The sequence below is a fragment of the Lontra canadensis genome, unplaced genomic scaffold (genome assembly GCF_010015895.1).
Source record: "Lontra canadensis isolate GAN:19392208 unplaced genomic scaffold, GSC_riverotter_1.0 scaffold53, whole genome shotgun sequence".
Taxonomy (NCBI): domain Eukaryota; kingdom Metazoa; phylum Chordata; class Mammalia; order Carnivora; family Mustelidae; genus Lontra; species Lontra canadensis.
Genome location: NW_022631047.1, coordinates 9,073,096 through 9,088,001, shown reverse-complemented (window position 1 = coordinate 9,088,001; position 14,906 = coordinate 9,073,096). Strand labels below are relative to the sequence as shown.

Here is a 14,906-nt window from a genome sequence, read left to right as displayed (position 1 = left end):
CTAGACTGTGAACTCCGTGAGCTCAGGGATAGTGTCTGTCCTGTTCATTGTTTTATTCTGAGCCTGTGGCACAGTGTTTTTATGTAATGGTGTAGAGAGGATGTAAGTAAATGTTAGCTGATGGTGTGTTCTGTGTGATGCCCAGTAACTCACTAATTTTACCTCAGTGAGCACCCATACATTCTGAATGCTGCTTAGTTCTGTCTCTCCTTGTTTCTTTTTCTGGTGTGACTAAGAGTAAAACCATTAAAAATGAAGAGAATGAATATGTGTATTAGGAATACGGAACTAGGGATAGGGAATTTAGAGAGATTCCAAAAGGGTGGTGGTGGGGAGGGTGGGGAGTGCGGGAAGAAAAATGTTGCAAGTGGGTCAGTCGTTTGGCGGGAGTGGATGGGAAAGCGAGGGATGCCCAGGGATTGGTTTGGAATGAAGAAAGGGTTGTGGGGGACAGAGAGGCCATGGGCTGTGAACCCTGAGCACCAACCCGGCTCTCTAGAAGATCGGGTCTGTAAATACCCTGTGGGATAGAGCTCCTCCTCATCCCATAAAGGAGAATTTATCCCCGGGTGACAGGTGTAGGCAGGATGGAGTGGTTTTAAAGGCTCAGAAAGATCCCTAAAGAGGAAAAGTTAGATTCTGTCAAAGCCCCTTTTTGTTATGAGCCCCTCTTGCTCTAGGTCCTCGGTGTCCGGATGGTTCCGAGCAGAACGAAGAAAGACCAATAATCACACGTCCACCTAACTCCCACCTCAGCCCTCCACATTCACCTGTGAATTCCTGTGCTGCCGATCCTGATTTTCTGCTGGCTTATCTGATAATTATTCTTGTATTTCAAACCTCCTTGGGGTTCCCTGTTCCAGCCATAAGCTAAGACACAGGGAAGAACAATGCTCTATTGCACCAAAAACTTCCTCTCCTGGGCCAAAGGGTCCAGATCGCGGCACCCTGACCCTTCAAGATTTTAGTCTACCACCAGCAGCCAGGACCCTTAGGGGAGAAAAAACCACTTATGTTTTTGATGTAGCTTTTCTACTTCAGCCCCCATGACACGGGCCTGGTTCTCAGAGACCTAAGGAAACATGATGTTAAAAGGCCATGTTGTTCATATAAGGAGATTTTGGAGGTTCAGAATCTAATTGGTGTTTGAGCTTCAGAAAGTGGCAGATGAGGTCTCCGATCACATCTTAAATGGCAAAGTGCATCACTATTGGCTCTCAGTAGGGAGGATGTCAGAGGATGTGTTTATATTACCCCCTCCCATTACTGTAGACTTTTGTTGGTGTCCTGGTACCTCCTCGCAGGGTTATTTTGCAACTGGGACTGTGACTTTGAGGACATGGGAGTCAGGATGGCTTTGAATCTCTCTCTTCAGGGACTCTGTGTCCTCCTTAGCACCATGGTGGCTGCTCAAAGTGAGTTTCCCGGGATCAACAGTAAGGGGTGAAGGGAAAGGTTTCTGGAGTCAGGGAGCTGAAGCCTCAGTGGAAACCATGTGTTTTTGACCAAAAAGGAACCACACTGACTGTGAATACCGGTTCTTCTCATAGGGGGTGTCAACTGATCATGGTGGGAGCTTTGGTAAGAAATGATATTGAACCCAGACTGAGATGAGTCAGTGAGAGTCCGAGTCAATGTCTCCCTTGTTTTCAGGGAGTGTTTGGTTGGTCCCTGTGTGTGGGAAGGACCAGCGATTGACCTCAGCCGTGTCCCTGGGGTCCTTGCACACTGTATTTGTCCACTTTGCAGAGGACTACCTCATCAGGATTTCCATGTTTGATATGTTTATGTGACTGTAGGCTATGTGCTTGTGTGTGGGTATGAGGGGGTATGAGGGCTGTCTGTGCGGGAGGAACAGGGCTGCTGAGAAGTGGCTGAGTCGGTTGCTCTGTGAAGCCCACACCGTTGGCAGTGCCATGTCCCATATATAACCAGATCATAGATAATCTCACACCTGCTCTCCTCTTTAACACCTCTCCTTCAGTCCCCCCGTCTTCTCTCTGCTTGACTCTGGTGTTTGCCTGCACTGGATTCTGGGAGAGGCTTTGCCTCCTGGCCTTGCTTGTTCCTACCAAGTGTCTGTTGTAGAGCAGAGGAACCTGCAGCCATGTCAGGAGGCCTCTTGTTAACAGAGATTAACAGATGCACAGCTTAGTTATATTAAGCCTTCTGAGTCCCTGCCCCTGTCCTTGTGAATCATTTCCTGACTTACTGGGATCCTAGACTGGTCCTTTCTGAATTCTGGAGGGTACATTTTCTCTCTCCTGCATTCTTCTGTCCCTCTCTGCAAGCTGGTTTCTACTGAGCCTTGGACTCCGAGGACTGCGGGCGTCAGAGATAGGGCTGCAAAAAGCCTAGGCTTCAGTCCGGAGGAGGCAGCTCTTTCAGATTTGGGTGCGTGTCCAGGCTGAGACTATTTACAGCTTTGACTGCTCTCAGTGCTGATTGTCTTCCTTCTAGAGCTCAGTCTCTGTCCCTCCCTGACTCTCCTTGGGAAACCCCATCCCTCCAAGTTTCTGCTGAATGAGGGTTGGCCAGATGCCAGTGAAGATTCTTCTCTTGATGATTCTGAGGTGCAGGTGGGGGTTTCGGTCCATGAGGACGAGAGACAATGAGTGTTCTCATATAAGGCCCCCTCTTCTGACGAGGAAAACTATAGGAAATTTCTTCAGTAGTAACTTAACTTGCAAGAACATTTCACCAAAGCAAGCATTCTTTTTATTTTCCCAGAACCAACACCACTCAGTGTAGCCTACTAAAAATTTATTCTCTTTCATACAACATTGACCCTGCTCTTTGTAAAACAATAGTCCTGGCCTTTCGGAGCATTTGATGATTTCTGCGTTGGGCACACACTACAGGAGTCTCCACTGTGAAATCCATGATGGGCATTGGCAAAAGATTATCCTTTGAAACACAGTTTATGTCGTTATACACAGAAACAGACTCTCAAAGACTGGATAACTCAGTATTTAGTCTGTAAACTCTTTTTAAAAAATTAACAGTATATTTTCAACATCTTGTTATTCTTGTTTTACACACTAAAAATGTTTCATGGTAGTATGACGAAAATATGGACATTTCAGGAATATTATGGAAAATTTTATTTGCTTCCAATTATTTCATTATATGACCAAAATGCAATATACACACCTAATCAGCTGCTTTGGTCATTTAGTTGTTTTCAGTGTTTCGGCTTTTATGAAATATGTTGTTCTGAATTTCTTTGCATTTAAGTGTAAAATCACATCATGATAGTTTTTCTTAATGACATTCTAAAGGTGGAATTGCTGTTTTATAGGCTGTAAATACCTTCAGAGATTTTGATACATGAAGAGCCATGATCTGCCAGAAATGTTTGCACTAAATTTTTATGCCCACCAACGTTATATGAGAGCGTTAGTTTCCATAGCTCCTCACCAACATTGGCTTTTTATCGAGTTTTAAAAACTGGGCCAGTTTCATAAGCAAAAACTGGTATATATTAGCTAATTTAATCCTTCATTTGTGAATTACTTACTAATGACGTCTGTGCTTTTAAACTTGGGATGTTTGTCATTTTGTCATGATTTGTATTGGAGCTTTTTATACTATTTCTACTACAATGATTGTGACTATGATTATCAGCAGATAATCGGACACTGCCTTCACTTCTGTGAATTCCTGTGAGTGCCCAACAACCCTACAAGGCAACCGATGTTTTTATCTCAAAAATTAGACCAGAAAACTGAAAGAAAACACAGTTCAATCACTTGTCTAAGGTGAGACAGATGTAAGTAGTTAGAGGCAGGACTTGAACCCAGGCAACCAGGGTCCTTGGATCAAGCCCCACATTGGGTTCTCTGCTCCATGGGGAACCAGCTTCTCCCTCTCTCTCTCTGCCTGCCTCTCTGCCTATTTGTGATCTCCGTCTGTCAAATAAATAAATAAAATCTTAAAAAATTTTTTTGTTTTTTCGGGATGCCTGGGTGGCTCAGATGGTTAAGTGTCTGCCTTTGGTTCGGGTCATGATCCGGAGGTCCTGGGTTGGGGGGGGGGGCCCTGCCCCAATGGGGAGCCTGCTTCTTCCTCTGCCTCTGCTATTCTCCCTGCTTGTGCTCTCTCACTCTCTCTGTCAAATGAAAAAATAAAATTAAAAAATTTTTTCCAGGTTAAATTCTAATTAGCTATCATATAGTGTAATACTGGTTTCAGCAGTAGAACTTAGTGATTCATCACTTATGTACAACAGCCAGCACTCATCACAAATGTCCTCCTTAATGTCCCTTTAGCTCATCCCCCACCCACCTCCCTCCAGAAACCTTCAGTTCGTTCTCTATAGTTGAGTCTCTTATGGTTTTGTTACATTAGATTATTTTTTCTTTCTTTCTTTCTTCTTTCTGTCTCTCTCTTTCTATTTTGCTATTGATTTGTATGAGTTCCTTATATATTTTGGATTTTTTAAAAAAAAGTCTTTTTTAAAAAAGATTTTATTTATTTATTTGACAGAGAGAGATCACAAGTAGACAGAGACGCAGACAGAGAGAGAGAAGGAAGCAGGCTCCCTGCCAAGCAGAGAGTCCGATGCGGGACTCGATCCCAGGACCCTGAGATCATGACCTGGGCCGAAGGCAGAGGCTTAGCCCACTGAGCCACCCAGGCACCCTTGGGTATATTTTTAAAAGGTTTTATTTATTTACTTGACAAAGAGAGAGAGAGAGTGAGAGAGGGAACACGAGCAGGAGGAGTGGGAGAGGAAGAAGAAGGCTTCCCACTGAGTAGGGAGCCTGATGTGGGACTCGATCCCAGGACCCTGGGACCATGACCCTAGCCCAAGGCAGAGGCTTAATGACTGAGCCACCTGGGTGCCCGTGTATTTTTGATCCCCTTATCAGATAGATGGCTTGCAAAATAGTTCCTCCCATTTCATATGTTCATATGTTCTTTTTCCATTTTGGTGGTCATTACTTTTGCTCTACAGAAGATTTTTAGTTGAGCATATTCTTACTTGTTTCTTTTTATGTTTTCCGCTTGTTTTTGGCGTCATATCTATAAAATCATTGTCAAGTAAATGTCAAGATTTCCCCTATATATTCCTCTGGGAGTTTTATAGTTTAAGTTATTACATTTAAGTCTTTAATCCCTTTTGAGTTAATTTTTGTGAGTGGTGTAAGGTAGTGGTCCAATTTCCTTCTATGCATGTAAACATTCAGTTTTCCTAACACTATTTATTGAAAAGACTGTCCTTTCCCCTTGGAGTATTCTTGACTTTCTTGTCAAATATTAGTTGACCATATTGCATTGTTTTTTTTCCCCTAGGCTTTTGATTCTTTTCCAAGGTCCATGTGTCTATTTTCATGCCAGTATCATACTAGAGCTTTGTAGTATAGTTTGAAAGTGATGCCTTCAGCTTTATTTTTCTCAAGATTGCTTTGGCTGCTTAGAGTCTCTTATGGTTCCATACAAATTTTAAGATTTTTTTCCCTTTCTGTGAAAAATATCATTGGAATTGATAGAAATTGCATTGAATCTATAGATGACTATGGTAGCATGGATATCTTAACAATATTAATTCTTCTAAACATGAGCAAGTTACATCTTTCTATTTATTTGGGTCTTCTTCAATGTTTAAAAATCAAAGTCTTATAGTTTTCAGTGTCCAGAACTTTCCCTCCTTGGTTAAGTTTATTCCTAAGCATTTTATTCTTTTGATGCTATTGTAAATGAGGTGGGTTTTTAAAATTTATTTTTCAGATATTTCATTTTTTGTGTATAGACACACAACTGATTTCTGTATGTTGGTTTTATATCTGACAACTTTACTGAACTCATCGATTAGATAGGCTTTTTGGTTGAATCTTTAGGATTTTTTTTATGTAAAGATATCTGCGAGTGGAGACAATATTACTTCTTCCTTTGTGTTTTGGATCAAGTCTTCTACTTCTTTTTCTTGTCTGATCACCCTGGTTGGGACTTACTGTACGATACAGAATTAAAGTGGTGAGAGTGGGCATCCTTACTTGTTCCTGATCTTAGAGAAAAAACTTTCAACTTTTCACCATTGAGTATGGTACTAAGTGGGCTCCTTACATATGGCTTATATTATGCTGAGTTATGTTTATACCCAATTTTTGGAGATTTGATCATTTAAGCATGTTGAATTTTGCCACCTTTTCTAATCTATTGAGATGATCATATGATTTTTAGTTTTCATCTACATATTTGAGGTGTTATATTTGTTGATTTGATGCATTGAACCATTCTTGCATCTCAGTGATAAATCCTGCTTCATCATGGTATATGATCTTTTTAATGTACTGTTCAGTTCAGTTTATTAATATTTTGTTGAGAATTTTTATATCTATGTTCACTGGGGACATTGGCCTATAGATTTCTTTTTTTTGTAGTGTCCTTATGTAGCTTCAGTGTCATGTTTATGTCGATAATGTAAAATGATTTTGGGAGTGTTCTTTGCCTTCAATTTTTAAAAAAGATTTTATTTGTTTATTTGAGAGAGAGACAGAGAGAGAGAGTGGAGTAGGGCAGAGGGGAACGGAGAAGGAGAAAGAATCTGAAGCAGACTCCACATTGAGCATGGAGCCGGATTCAGGGCTTAATATCCCAAATGTGAGATCCTGACCTGATCTGAAACTGAGAGTCAGATGCTCAACTGACTGAGCCACCCTTTCCTCTTCAATTTTATGGAAGAGTTTAAGAAGGATTAATGTTAATTTTTCTTTAAAAGTTTTGTCAGTTTTTTTTTTATCTTTTCAAAAAACCAACTCTTTTGTTAATCTTTTCTATTGGTTTCTGGTCTGTATTTCATTTTTTCCTGCTCTGATCTTTGTTATTTCCTTCCTTCTGATGCTAACTTTGGCTTGGTTTCTTAGTTATTTGAGGTATAAGGTTAGGTTTTCAATTTCAGATCTTTATTTTTTTGTAATGTAAGCATTTCTTGCTACTATAAACTTCTCTCTTAGAACTGTTCTAGTATTCCATAGGTTTTAATATGTTGTATTTCCTTTTTTATTTGTTTCAAGATATTTTTTTGAATTCCCTTTTGAGTTTTTCTTTTTTTTTTTTCCCCACTGGTTGTTTTTCTTTGGTTTGTTTTTCACTGGTTGTTTAAGTATGTTGTTTAATGTCTCCTTTACTGCAAAGTAATAATATTGGGTTTTCTTTGGTTGTTTTTCACTGGTTGTTTAAGTATGTTGTTTAATGTCTACTTTATTGCAAAGTAATAATACTGGTTTTTCTTTGGTTGTTTTTCACTGGTTTTTAAAGTATGTTGTTTAATGTCTACTTTATTGCAAAATTTCCAGCTTTCTTCCTTTTATTGATTTTTAGTTTCATACCATTGTGATTGGAAGAGATAGTTGTTATGGTTTTAGTCTTCTTAAATTTGTTGAGCTGTTTGGTTGCCTATCATGGTTTATTCTGGAGAATTTTCCTTCTGTGCTTGGTAAGAATATTCTGCTTCCGTTGGATGGAATTTTCTGTTTATGTCTCTTAGGTTCATTTGTTTTAAAGTATGGTTCAAGTCCAATGTTTCCTCATTGATTTTCTGCATGGATGGTCCACCCACTGTTGGAATGGTATATTGAAGAACTCTACTTATTATTGTTTTCTAGTTCTCCCTCTGGATCTGTTCGTGTTTACTTAATGTATTTAGTGCTCCAATGTTGGAAGCATATGTTTACAATTGTTACATCCTCTGGACGAATTGACCACTTTATCATTATATAATGGACTTATTTGTCCCTTTTATAGCTTTTGACTGAACTTTATTTTGTCTTTTACAAGTATGGCTATCCCTACTTTCTTTTGATTCCCATTTCCATGGACTGTCTTTTTTAATCCTTTCACTTTCATTCTGTGTTGGTACTTAAAGCGGAGGTGAGTATCTTGAAGGCAGCATATATCTGGTCTTTTTGTTTTTATCCTTTCAGCTACTCAAAGTCTTTTGATTGGAGAGTGCAGTCCATTTACATTTAGAGAAATTATTAATCTGTAGGACTTAACTAATGCCAGCTTATTGTTTTCTGGCTGTTGTATAGTTCTCTTCTTCCTTTCTTCCTCTTGTTGCCTTCCTTTGTAAACTGATGATTTTCATACGGGTATGATTTGACTCTTACCTTTATCTTTTGTGAATCTACTATAGGTTCTCTCTCTGTGGTACCATGAGCTTACATAAAACACCTTAATATAAAACAGTTTACTTTAGGGGCACCTGGGTGTTTCAGTGTGTTAAGCCTCTGCCTTTGGCTCAGGTCAGGATCCTGGGGTCCTGGGATTGAGCCCCGCATTAGGCTCTCTGCTTGGCAGGGAGACTCACCACCCCACCCCCGCCCCCCCCACCTACCTCTCTGCCTACTTGTGATCTCTGTCAAATAAATAAATAAAATTTTTTTTTAACAAAAGGCTACTTTACACTGGTAATAATTTAACTTTAATCTCATATAGAAACTCTACCCTTTTACACTTCTTCTTTTATGTTTTCTATGTTACAACTTACATCATTTTGTATTGTATATCCATTAACAAATTGTTTTAGCTAAAGTTTTTAGTTTTTGTTTTTTGAGAGAGAGAGAGGGCGATCATGAGTGGGGAAGGGGCTGAGGGAGAGGGAGAGAGAAAATCTTAAGCAGGCTCCACACCCAGTGCAGAGCCTGATGTTGGGCTTGATGTCACAACCCTGAGATTATGACCCGAACCAAAATCAGGAGTCAGACATTTAACTGACTGAGCCACCCAAGCATCCTTTAGCTATAGTTACTTTTAATACTGGTATCCTTTAACCTTTATACTGGAGTTAAGTAGTTAATACATCACCATATTATAGTATTTGAGTATTCTGAATCTGACTATATACTTTACCAGTGTGTTACATATTTTCATATGTTCTCATGTTACTAACTAAAGGTTTTTCATTTCAGCGTGAACAATGCATTTCAGTATTTTTTGTAATACAGTTCTAGGGGTGATGAATTTTCTTAGCTTCTATTTGTTAACAAAAGTCTTTATCTTTTCATCATTTTTGAAGGACAGTATACTGGGTAAAGCATTCCTGGCTGGAAGTTTTTTTATTTTTAGCACTTTGAACATATATTATTCTCTTCTGGCTTGCAAGATCTCTGTTAAGAAATCTACTGATTGTCTTTTGTGCATTTCCTTGTATTGAATTTTTTCTCTCTTGATGCTTTTAAAATTCTCTCTTTATGTTTGATTTTAGGCAGTTTTATTATAGTTTGGCTTAGATGAGATGATTTTGGATTGAAATTTTGCGATGACCTATTAGCTTTATGAACTTGGATGTCTAAGTCTCTTCCCCACTTTAGGAACTTCTTAGGCATTATTTCTTTAAATAAGCTCTCTACCCAATTCTCTCTCCCTTCTTCTTCCGTGGCTCTGGTGATTCTTTTGATGGTGTCCTATAAATCTGATAGGTTTTCTTCATTCCTTTTTACTCTTTTTCATTTGCTCATCTGACTGGATAATTTCAAATGATTTGCCTTTTAACTCACTGATTCTTTCTTCTGTTTTGTTAAGACTGCTGTTGAAGGTCTTTATTGAATTCTTCATTTCAGTCGTTGTATTCTTCAGCTCCAAAATTTCCATTTGGTTCTATGTTTTCTAGTTCTTTGTTGATATTCTCATTTTGTTTGTGTATTGGCTTCCTACTATTACTCTATTGTTTACTTATGTTTTCTTGTAGTACTCTGAGCATCTTTAAAACATTTATTTTTAATCTTTTGTTGGGTAATTTCTGTGTCTCCATTTCTTTGGGATCATGTGGTGGAGGTTTACTGTATTCCTTTAGTGGAGTCATTTCACCTTGATTCTCCTTGGTTCCTGTAGCTCTGCACAGGTGTCTGTGCATTTGTAGGAGCAGTAACCTCTTCGGATTTTATAGACTGACTTTGGTAATGGAAGATCTTCACCTGAGAGTGAGGGCACACTGTAGCATGCTGTGACCTGAGCCCAGTGAGGTAGGGTGCCAAGTGCTGTGGTGTGTGATTGCACTGGATCTGGGAAGCACGGTATCTCTTCAGCTCAGATTGCTGAGGTCCAGAGTTTTGATGACTGTAGGGACCTTGACAAGCACTGTAGGGGGTCTGTGATGGCTGCAAAGGCTGTTGGGGTCCTCAGTAGTGACTCTAGGGCTTCTGGCTGGGGATCAGTGTAGGCAGAGGTAGGACTGGAAGGGCATTCTTTCTAGCTAGGAAGTTCCTTCTTTGTATTGAGCAATACTGCCTTGAGAGATGGAATGATGCTGGCAAAATGCATAGTCTTCATGTCGTTAAAATTTCTCAAGTGGACTCCCAAGCTTTCCCAGAGTGCCTTTGTTCATGGAAAGCTATCCAATCTTTATTATTTTGTTTTGGTGGGGGATGGAGTATGGTGTTTCCTACTTTGCCATTTTGGTGATGTCACTTAAATAGAGTGTACTTGAGTGTAGAAATTTAGATTGGTAATTTATTTCTCTTTTGGATCATCTAAGACTTCTCTACTCTGTACTGGCATCTCTTGTTGTTTTGGGGACTCATATGTTAATACAGATGTTGCTCAATTGGAGGTAATGTGTACCAATTCTGTCTTTTTTAAATTAATTTTTTATTATGTTCAGTTGGCCAACATAATTTTTTGATGTAGTATCCAAAGATTCATTAGTTGTGTATAACACCCAGTGCTCATCACAACACTTTTTTTCAGTAATAAAGATGATAAATTTTTAAAAAGGAATGTACAGAATTAAGCATTTTTAGAAAAAGTTATGGAGGAAAAATGTATTTTCCTTTTTAAAATTTAAATCATTTTTATTACTAAAATATTTCAGACATCCAGAAAAGTACAACAAAAACATAGACTACTCTGTCTTAAATTTTTTTTGTCAGTTTTCTGCTGTTCTCATCATTTTAACAAGAATAATTAGGTTATATTATCATAACAAATAACCCAAATTTCAGAAGATTAAATAAACAAAATTTATTTATTCTTACACTACACATTTTCTTCAGTTAGGCATGGCCTCTGCTTATGATTATTCAACTTGTTAAGTTGTTGGATGCCTCCCTCTGTTATGCCACTACTTTAACATGAGGCTGTAGGGCTTACTGTGGTTAGATGCATATAGTGGCTTTTATATATTTCTATCTGGAAGTGCCACACGTAATTTATTCTCATACTTCATTCAATAAAGCAGATCACAAACTCATACTTAACTTCAAACTGGTAAGGAAGAATTGATATTTCTATGTGCCCAGAGAAAACTTGAAATATGGCTGAACACTAGACATATCAACCACACTCATGATGTGTCTACATATAAATTTCTTTTTATATGACTTTCTTGAGTTTTGTTGGGCTTCATCACTTTAAGGATTAGTGTCTTTCATGAGTTCTGGAAAATTCTTTACCAATATTTTTCAAATATTGCTTCTGCTCAATTCTCTTTTTTTCTGTGTGTGTGTCTCTGTCTCCCTTTCTTCCTTCCCATATTTCAGTTTAACTTACTGTAGACCTTCTTGCTCAACTTTATGTCTCTGATCCTCTTTTCTGTATTATTTATTCTTTTGTTTCTCTGTGCAGCATTCTTGATAATTTTTAACTTACTGCTCACTTCAGTAATTCTCTTTACTTGAATTTAATCTGATGAAAAATTTTTAATTTCAACAAATATATTTTTCGTTCATAGAAGTTCTTTTGGGTTTTACAGTTTTTTTCCATGCTTTTTTTTGGTTCCTTGAAGAATCCTTAAGACTGTATTTTTATTTCTTTGACTATAGTTTGTATGGTTTTTATATAGCCAACATTTAATATATGTAATATCAGAAGTGACTCTCTGTTTCTGTAGTTTTTCTTGGTTATTGTTAATGGACCTCCGTTTCTTTGTGTATTTGTCTATTTTGGACAACATACTGGCCATTTTATTTATGAAATTTCTTCATAGACGTAATTTGAGGCCTAGCATGAAGGCAGTTTCTTCTGTGAGGATCTTATTTTAGTTTTTCCATGATGATATGGCACTTTTTTTTTTTTTACTTTAAAATAATATTTTATTTGGAAGTAATTTTAGATTTACAGAAAAACTCCAAACATAGTAAGGAGAGTTCCCATATACCAGTTTGCCCTATGCTAACATGATATGGCACTTTTAATAGTGGGCTACCTTAATACAAGTGCAACATTGATATTATCTAGATAATCTAGAGATTCAAGCTTTAAATGTAATTTTATACAAGGCATGGCTATTTCAACTGATATTCCAGCTTATTGTGGAGATTGTCTTCTGTCAGATGTCTCATCTGAGTATGGGTTTGGGATTTGATTTGTGCCTCCTCGCCATCAAAGGCCATTAAAAAACACATTTTCTTGAATAGGCTAATATTCTCAGGCAAAAGCACATTTCACTTTCCTGTCTCTCAATGAATTCCCATTTTCCCTTCAGAGTTAACCTGATTTTCCTTCTTATCTTATCAGATCTTTAACCCTTTAAGATCCTTTTATCATTATTCCACTTTTTATTTCTTTTTAATGCAAAAGACAAGTTCAAATAACCTAGCTTACTATTACTAAGGAAGTCTCCTGGAACTTTTCAGAGTAATAAAATCACCTGCTTACTTGTGTCACCAACTAGAAAGATACAAGCTACCTGAAGGCAAGAACATTGTCTAATTATTTTCTGTGTTTATAGCATTTAGCACAGGACCTGCCTCTGAATCCATTATTTTATTACTGTTATTCTAAAAGATTTATTTATTTATTTATTTGAGTAGGGGAGGGGGAAAAGACAGAGGGAGAGAGAGACTCTTTAGCAGGCTCCACACCCAGCACAGACCCTGTGTGGGGCTTGGTCTCATGACACTGAGATCATGACATGACCTGACCAGACACTCCACTGACTGAGCTACCCAGGTGTCCCTTGATGATTTTATGTTGTTATTATTTTGATGATTTTGCTATAAATAATAGTAGTTTCTTATAGACTTTTAGGATCCTATATCAATCTTTTACTTTTTCCTTAATGTTAGACTTCAAAAAAAAACTGAGCAAGCTTCACAGGATATCTCCCTTCTTCTACTATCTCCTTTACCTCCTTCCCATTTATCTTCATTTCCTTCCTAGAATGGACCTACCCAGGTGCTATGGATTGAATTCAAAATTCAATCAGTGGGAAGCCCTAGCTCCCACTGTGACTGTCTTCAGAGATAGGATATTTAGGAGGTAATTAAGGTTAAATGAGGTCATAAGGGTGGAGCCCTAATCCAATAGGATTGGTGGCTTATAAGAGGAGAAAGAGGGTGATCTCTCTCCATCTTTCCCTGTGTACTCATACGGAGAAAAAGCCACGTGGGCACACAGTGAGACAGCAGTGGCTTATAAGCCAAGAGAAGAGGTCTTAGAATGAAAACTCACTTGCTAGCGCCTCAATCTTGGACTTTCCAGACTCCAAAACTGTGAGAAAATAAATTTTCCATATTCCATATTTATCTGTGAGAAAATAAATTTACCATATCCCATTGCTAGATAAATGTTATTAGGTTTATGCCACATTCAAGTACAAGGAGGATTATGTAGGAGTGTGAATATCAGGAAGTAGGAATAATCAGGACATTTTTGAGACTGCTTACCACAGTCCTCTCTTCTAAACCTGGATAAGACGGTTCCCTATGGGACAGAGAAGGAATGTGAATATTCCTCCACTGACTTCCTGGGCCATGAACTGTAACTGAGATGGGGGAGTTTGGACCCCTACCAGCCTTATGCATACCTACTTGGGAAGGCAGCATCTAGAGTCATCTGAAGGCCTGTCCTTAATGGTTTGCATGGAGCTGAGTCTTACCTGCTTGTGAGAAGTAACAGCGTGCATCTCTTCCTAGCTTCTTGTTCAGTGGTGTCACAGCAGTAGCTTAAAACTGACCACAATGGGAATATTTATACCACAGAAATCAACAAATGCTATACATGAAAGATTTTTTTCTCCCCCAGAGAGCTCATTTTAAAAAACTTACCAACATACCACTAAAAGCCTAAAATCTCTCCTGTGTCCTGTGTTCTGTGTCTGTGTCTCTCTTACAGTTACGGAGCTGAGGCTGGTGAATGGGAGCCACCGCTGTGAGGGGAGAGTGGAAGTGAAATATGAAGGAGAATGGGGCACAGTGTATGGTTACGATTGGTACCTGAAGGCTGCAGATGTCGTGTGCAGACAGCTGGGATGTGGACATGCTGTTGATGCTCTCAGAGAGGCTTATTTTGGATCAGGGAATGGGCCTATTTGTCTTGCATATGTTTTTTGTGAAGGGACAGAATCAACTCTCAATGCCTGTTCTCATTATCCTCCCAAATACTTTATTGGACAAGACTTCTCCCATAGTTGGGATGCTGGAGTAGTGTGCTCAGGTAAAGCCTGTCTGATTTGTCAAAGAGATACCCAGTAGGAATAGTTCCAGTTTCATTCCCAGAATAACTAACAGGATCACATACTTGGGTGAAAACCTCAGTCACACAATGACTCCTAGAGTTTTAGGTGCTCAAGGCAGCCTAAGGACTTGCTTGGTCCTGGACAGTGAGGGATCTAAACCTCTGGATCACTGGGCCCTTCATGGGTGGCCACAAGAGGAGACATGGGAGAGGTGCAGGGAAAAAAAGTTTATTATACTTACAAGTCCTAGAGAGATGGAGTCACTTAATGTTGCAAGGGGGCCACATGAGAGAAGAACCAAGGGAGCCAGCTCAACCAAGCAGTTAGAGAGCCAAGAAAGAGAGTCAAGACCTACTGGGTTAATGCCAATATTGGGGCTCAAGGGGGAGTACACAAGCAAAAGGCATAAGGAGATTTCACTGATACATTTGAATGTTACTAGGTCATAGTCAGGAGAGGGAAAGAAGGGGGACTGGTGGCAGATGTCAGCCTTATCTCATTGGTA

The 14,906-nt window shown here is 38.8% G+C and overlaps 1 protein-coding gene across 1 annotated transcript in view; it reads left to right on the top strand.

The window, feature by feature from the left end:
- Positions 1-1,289: 1,289 nt before the first annotated feature.
- Positions 1,290-14,906, top strand: part of LOC116877752 (antigen WC1.1-like) — a 37,864-nt gene continuing 24,247 nt past the window's right edge. The window contains exon 1 of the mRNA XM_032874682.1: positions 1,290-1,415. Within this exon, the coding sequence (XP_032730573.1) occupies positions 1,340-1,415 (76 nt within the window). The 5' untranslated portion in view covers positions 1,290-1,339. The remainder of the gene's footprint in view (positions 1,416-14,906) is intronic.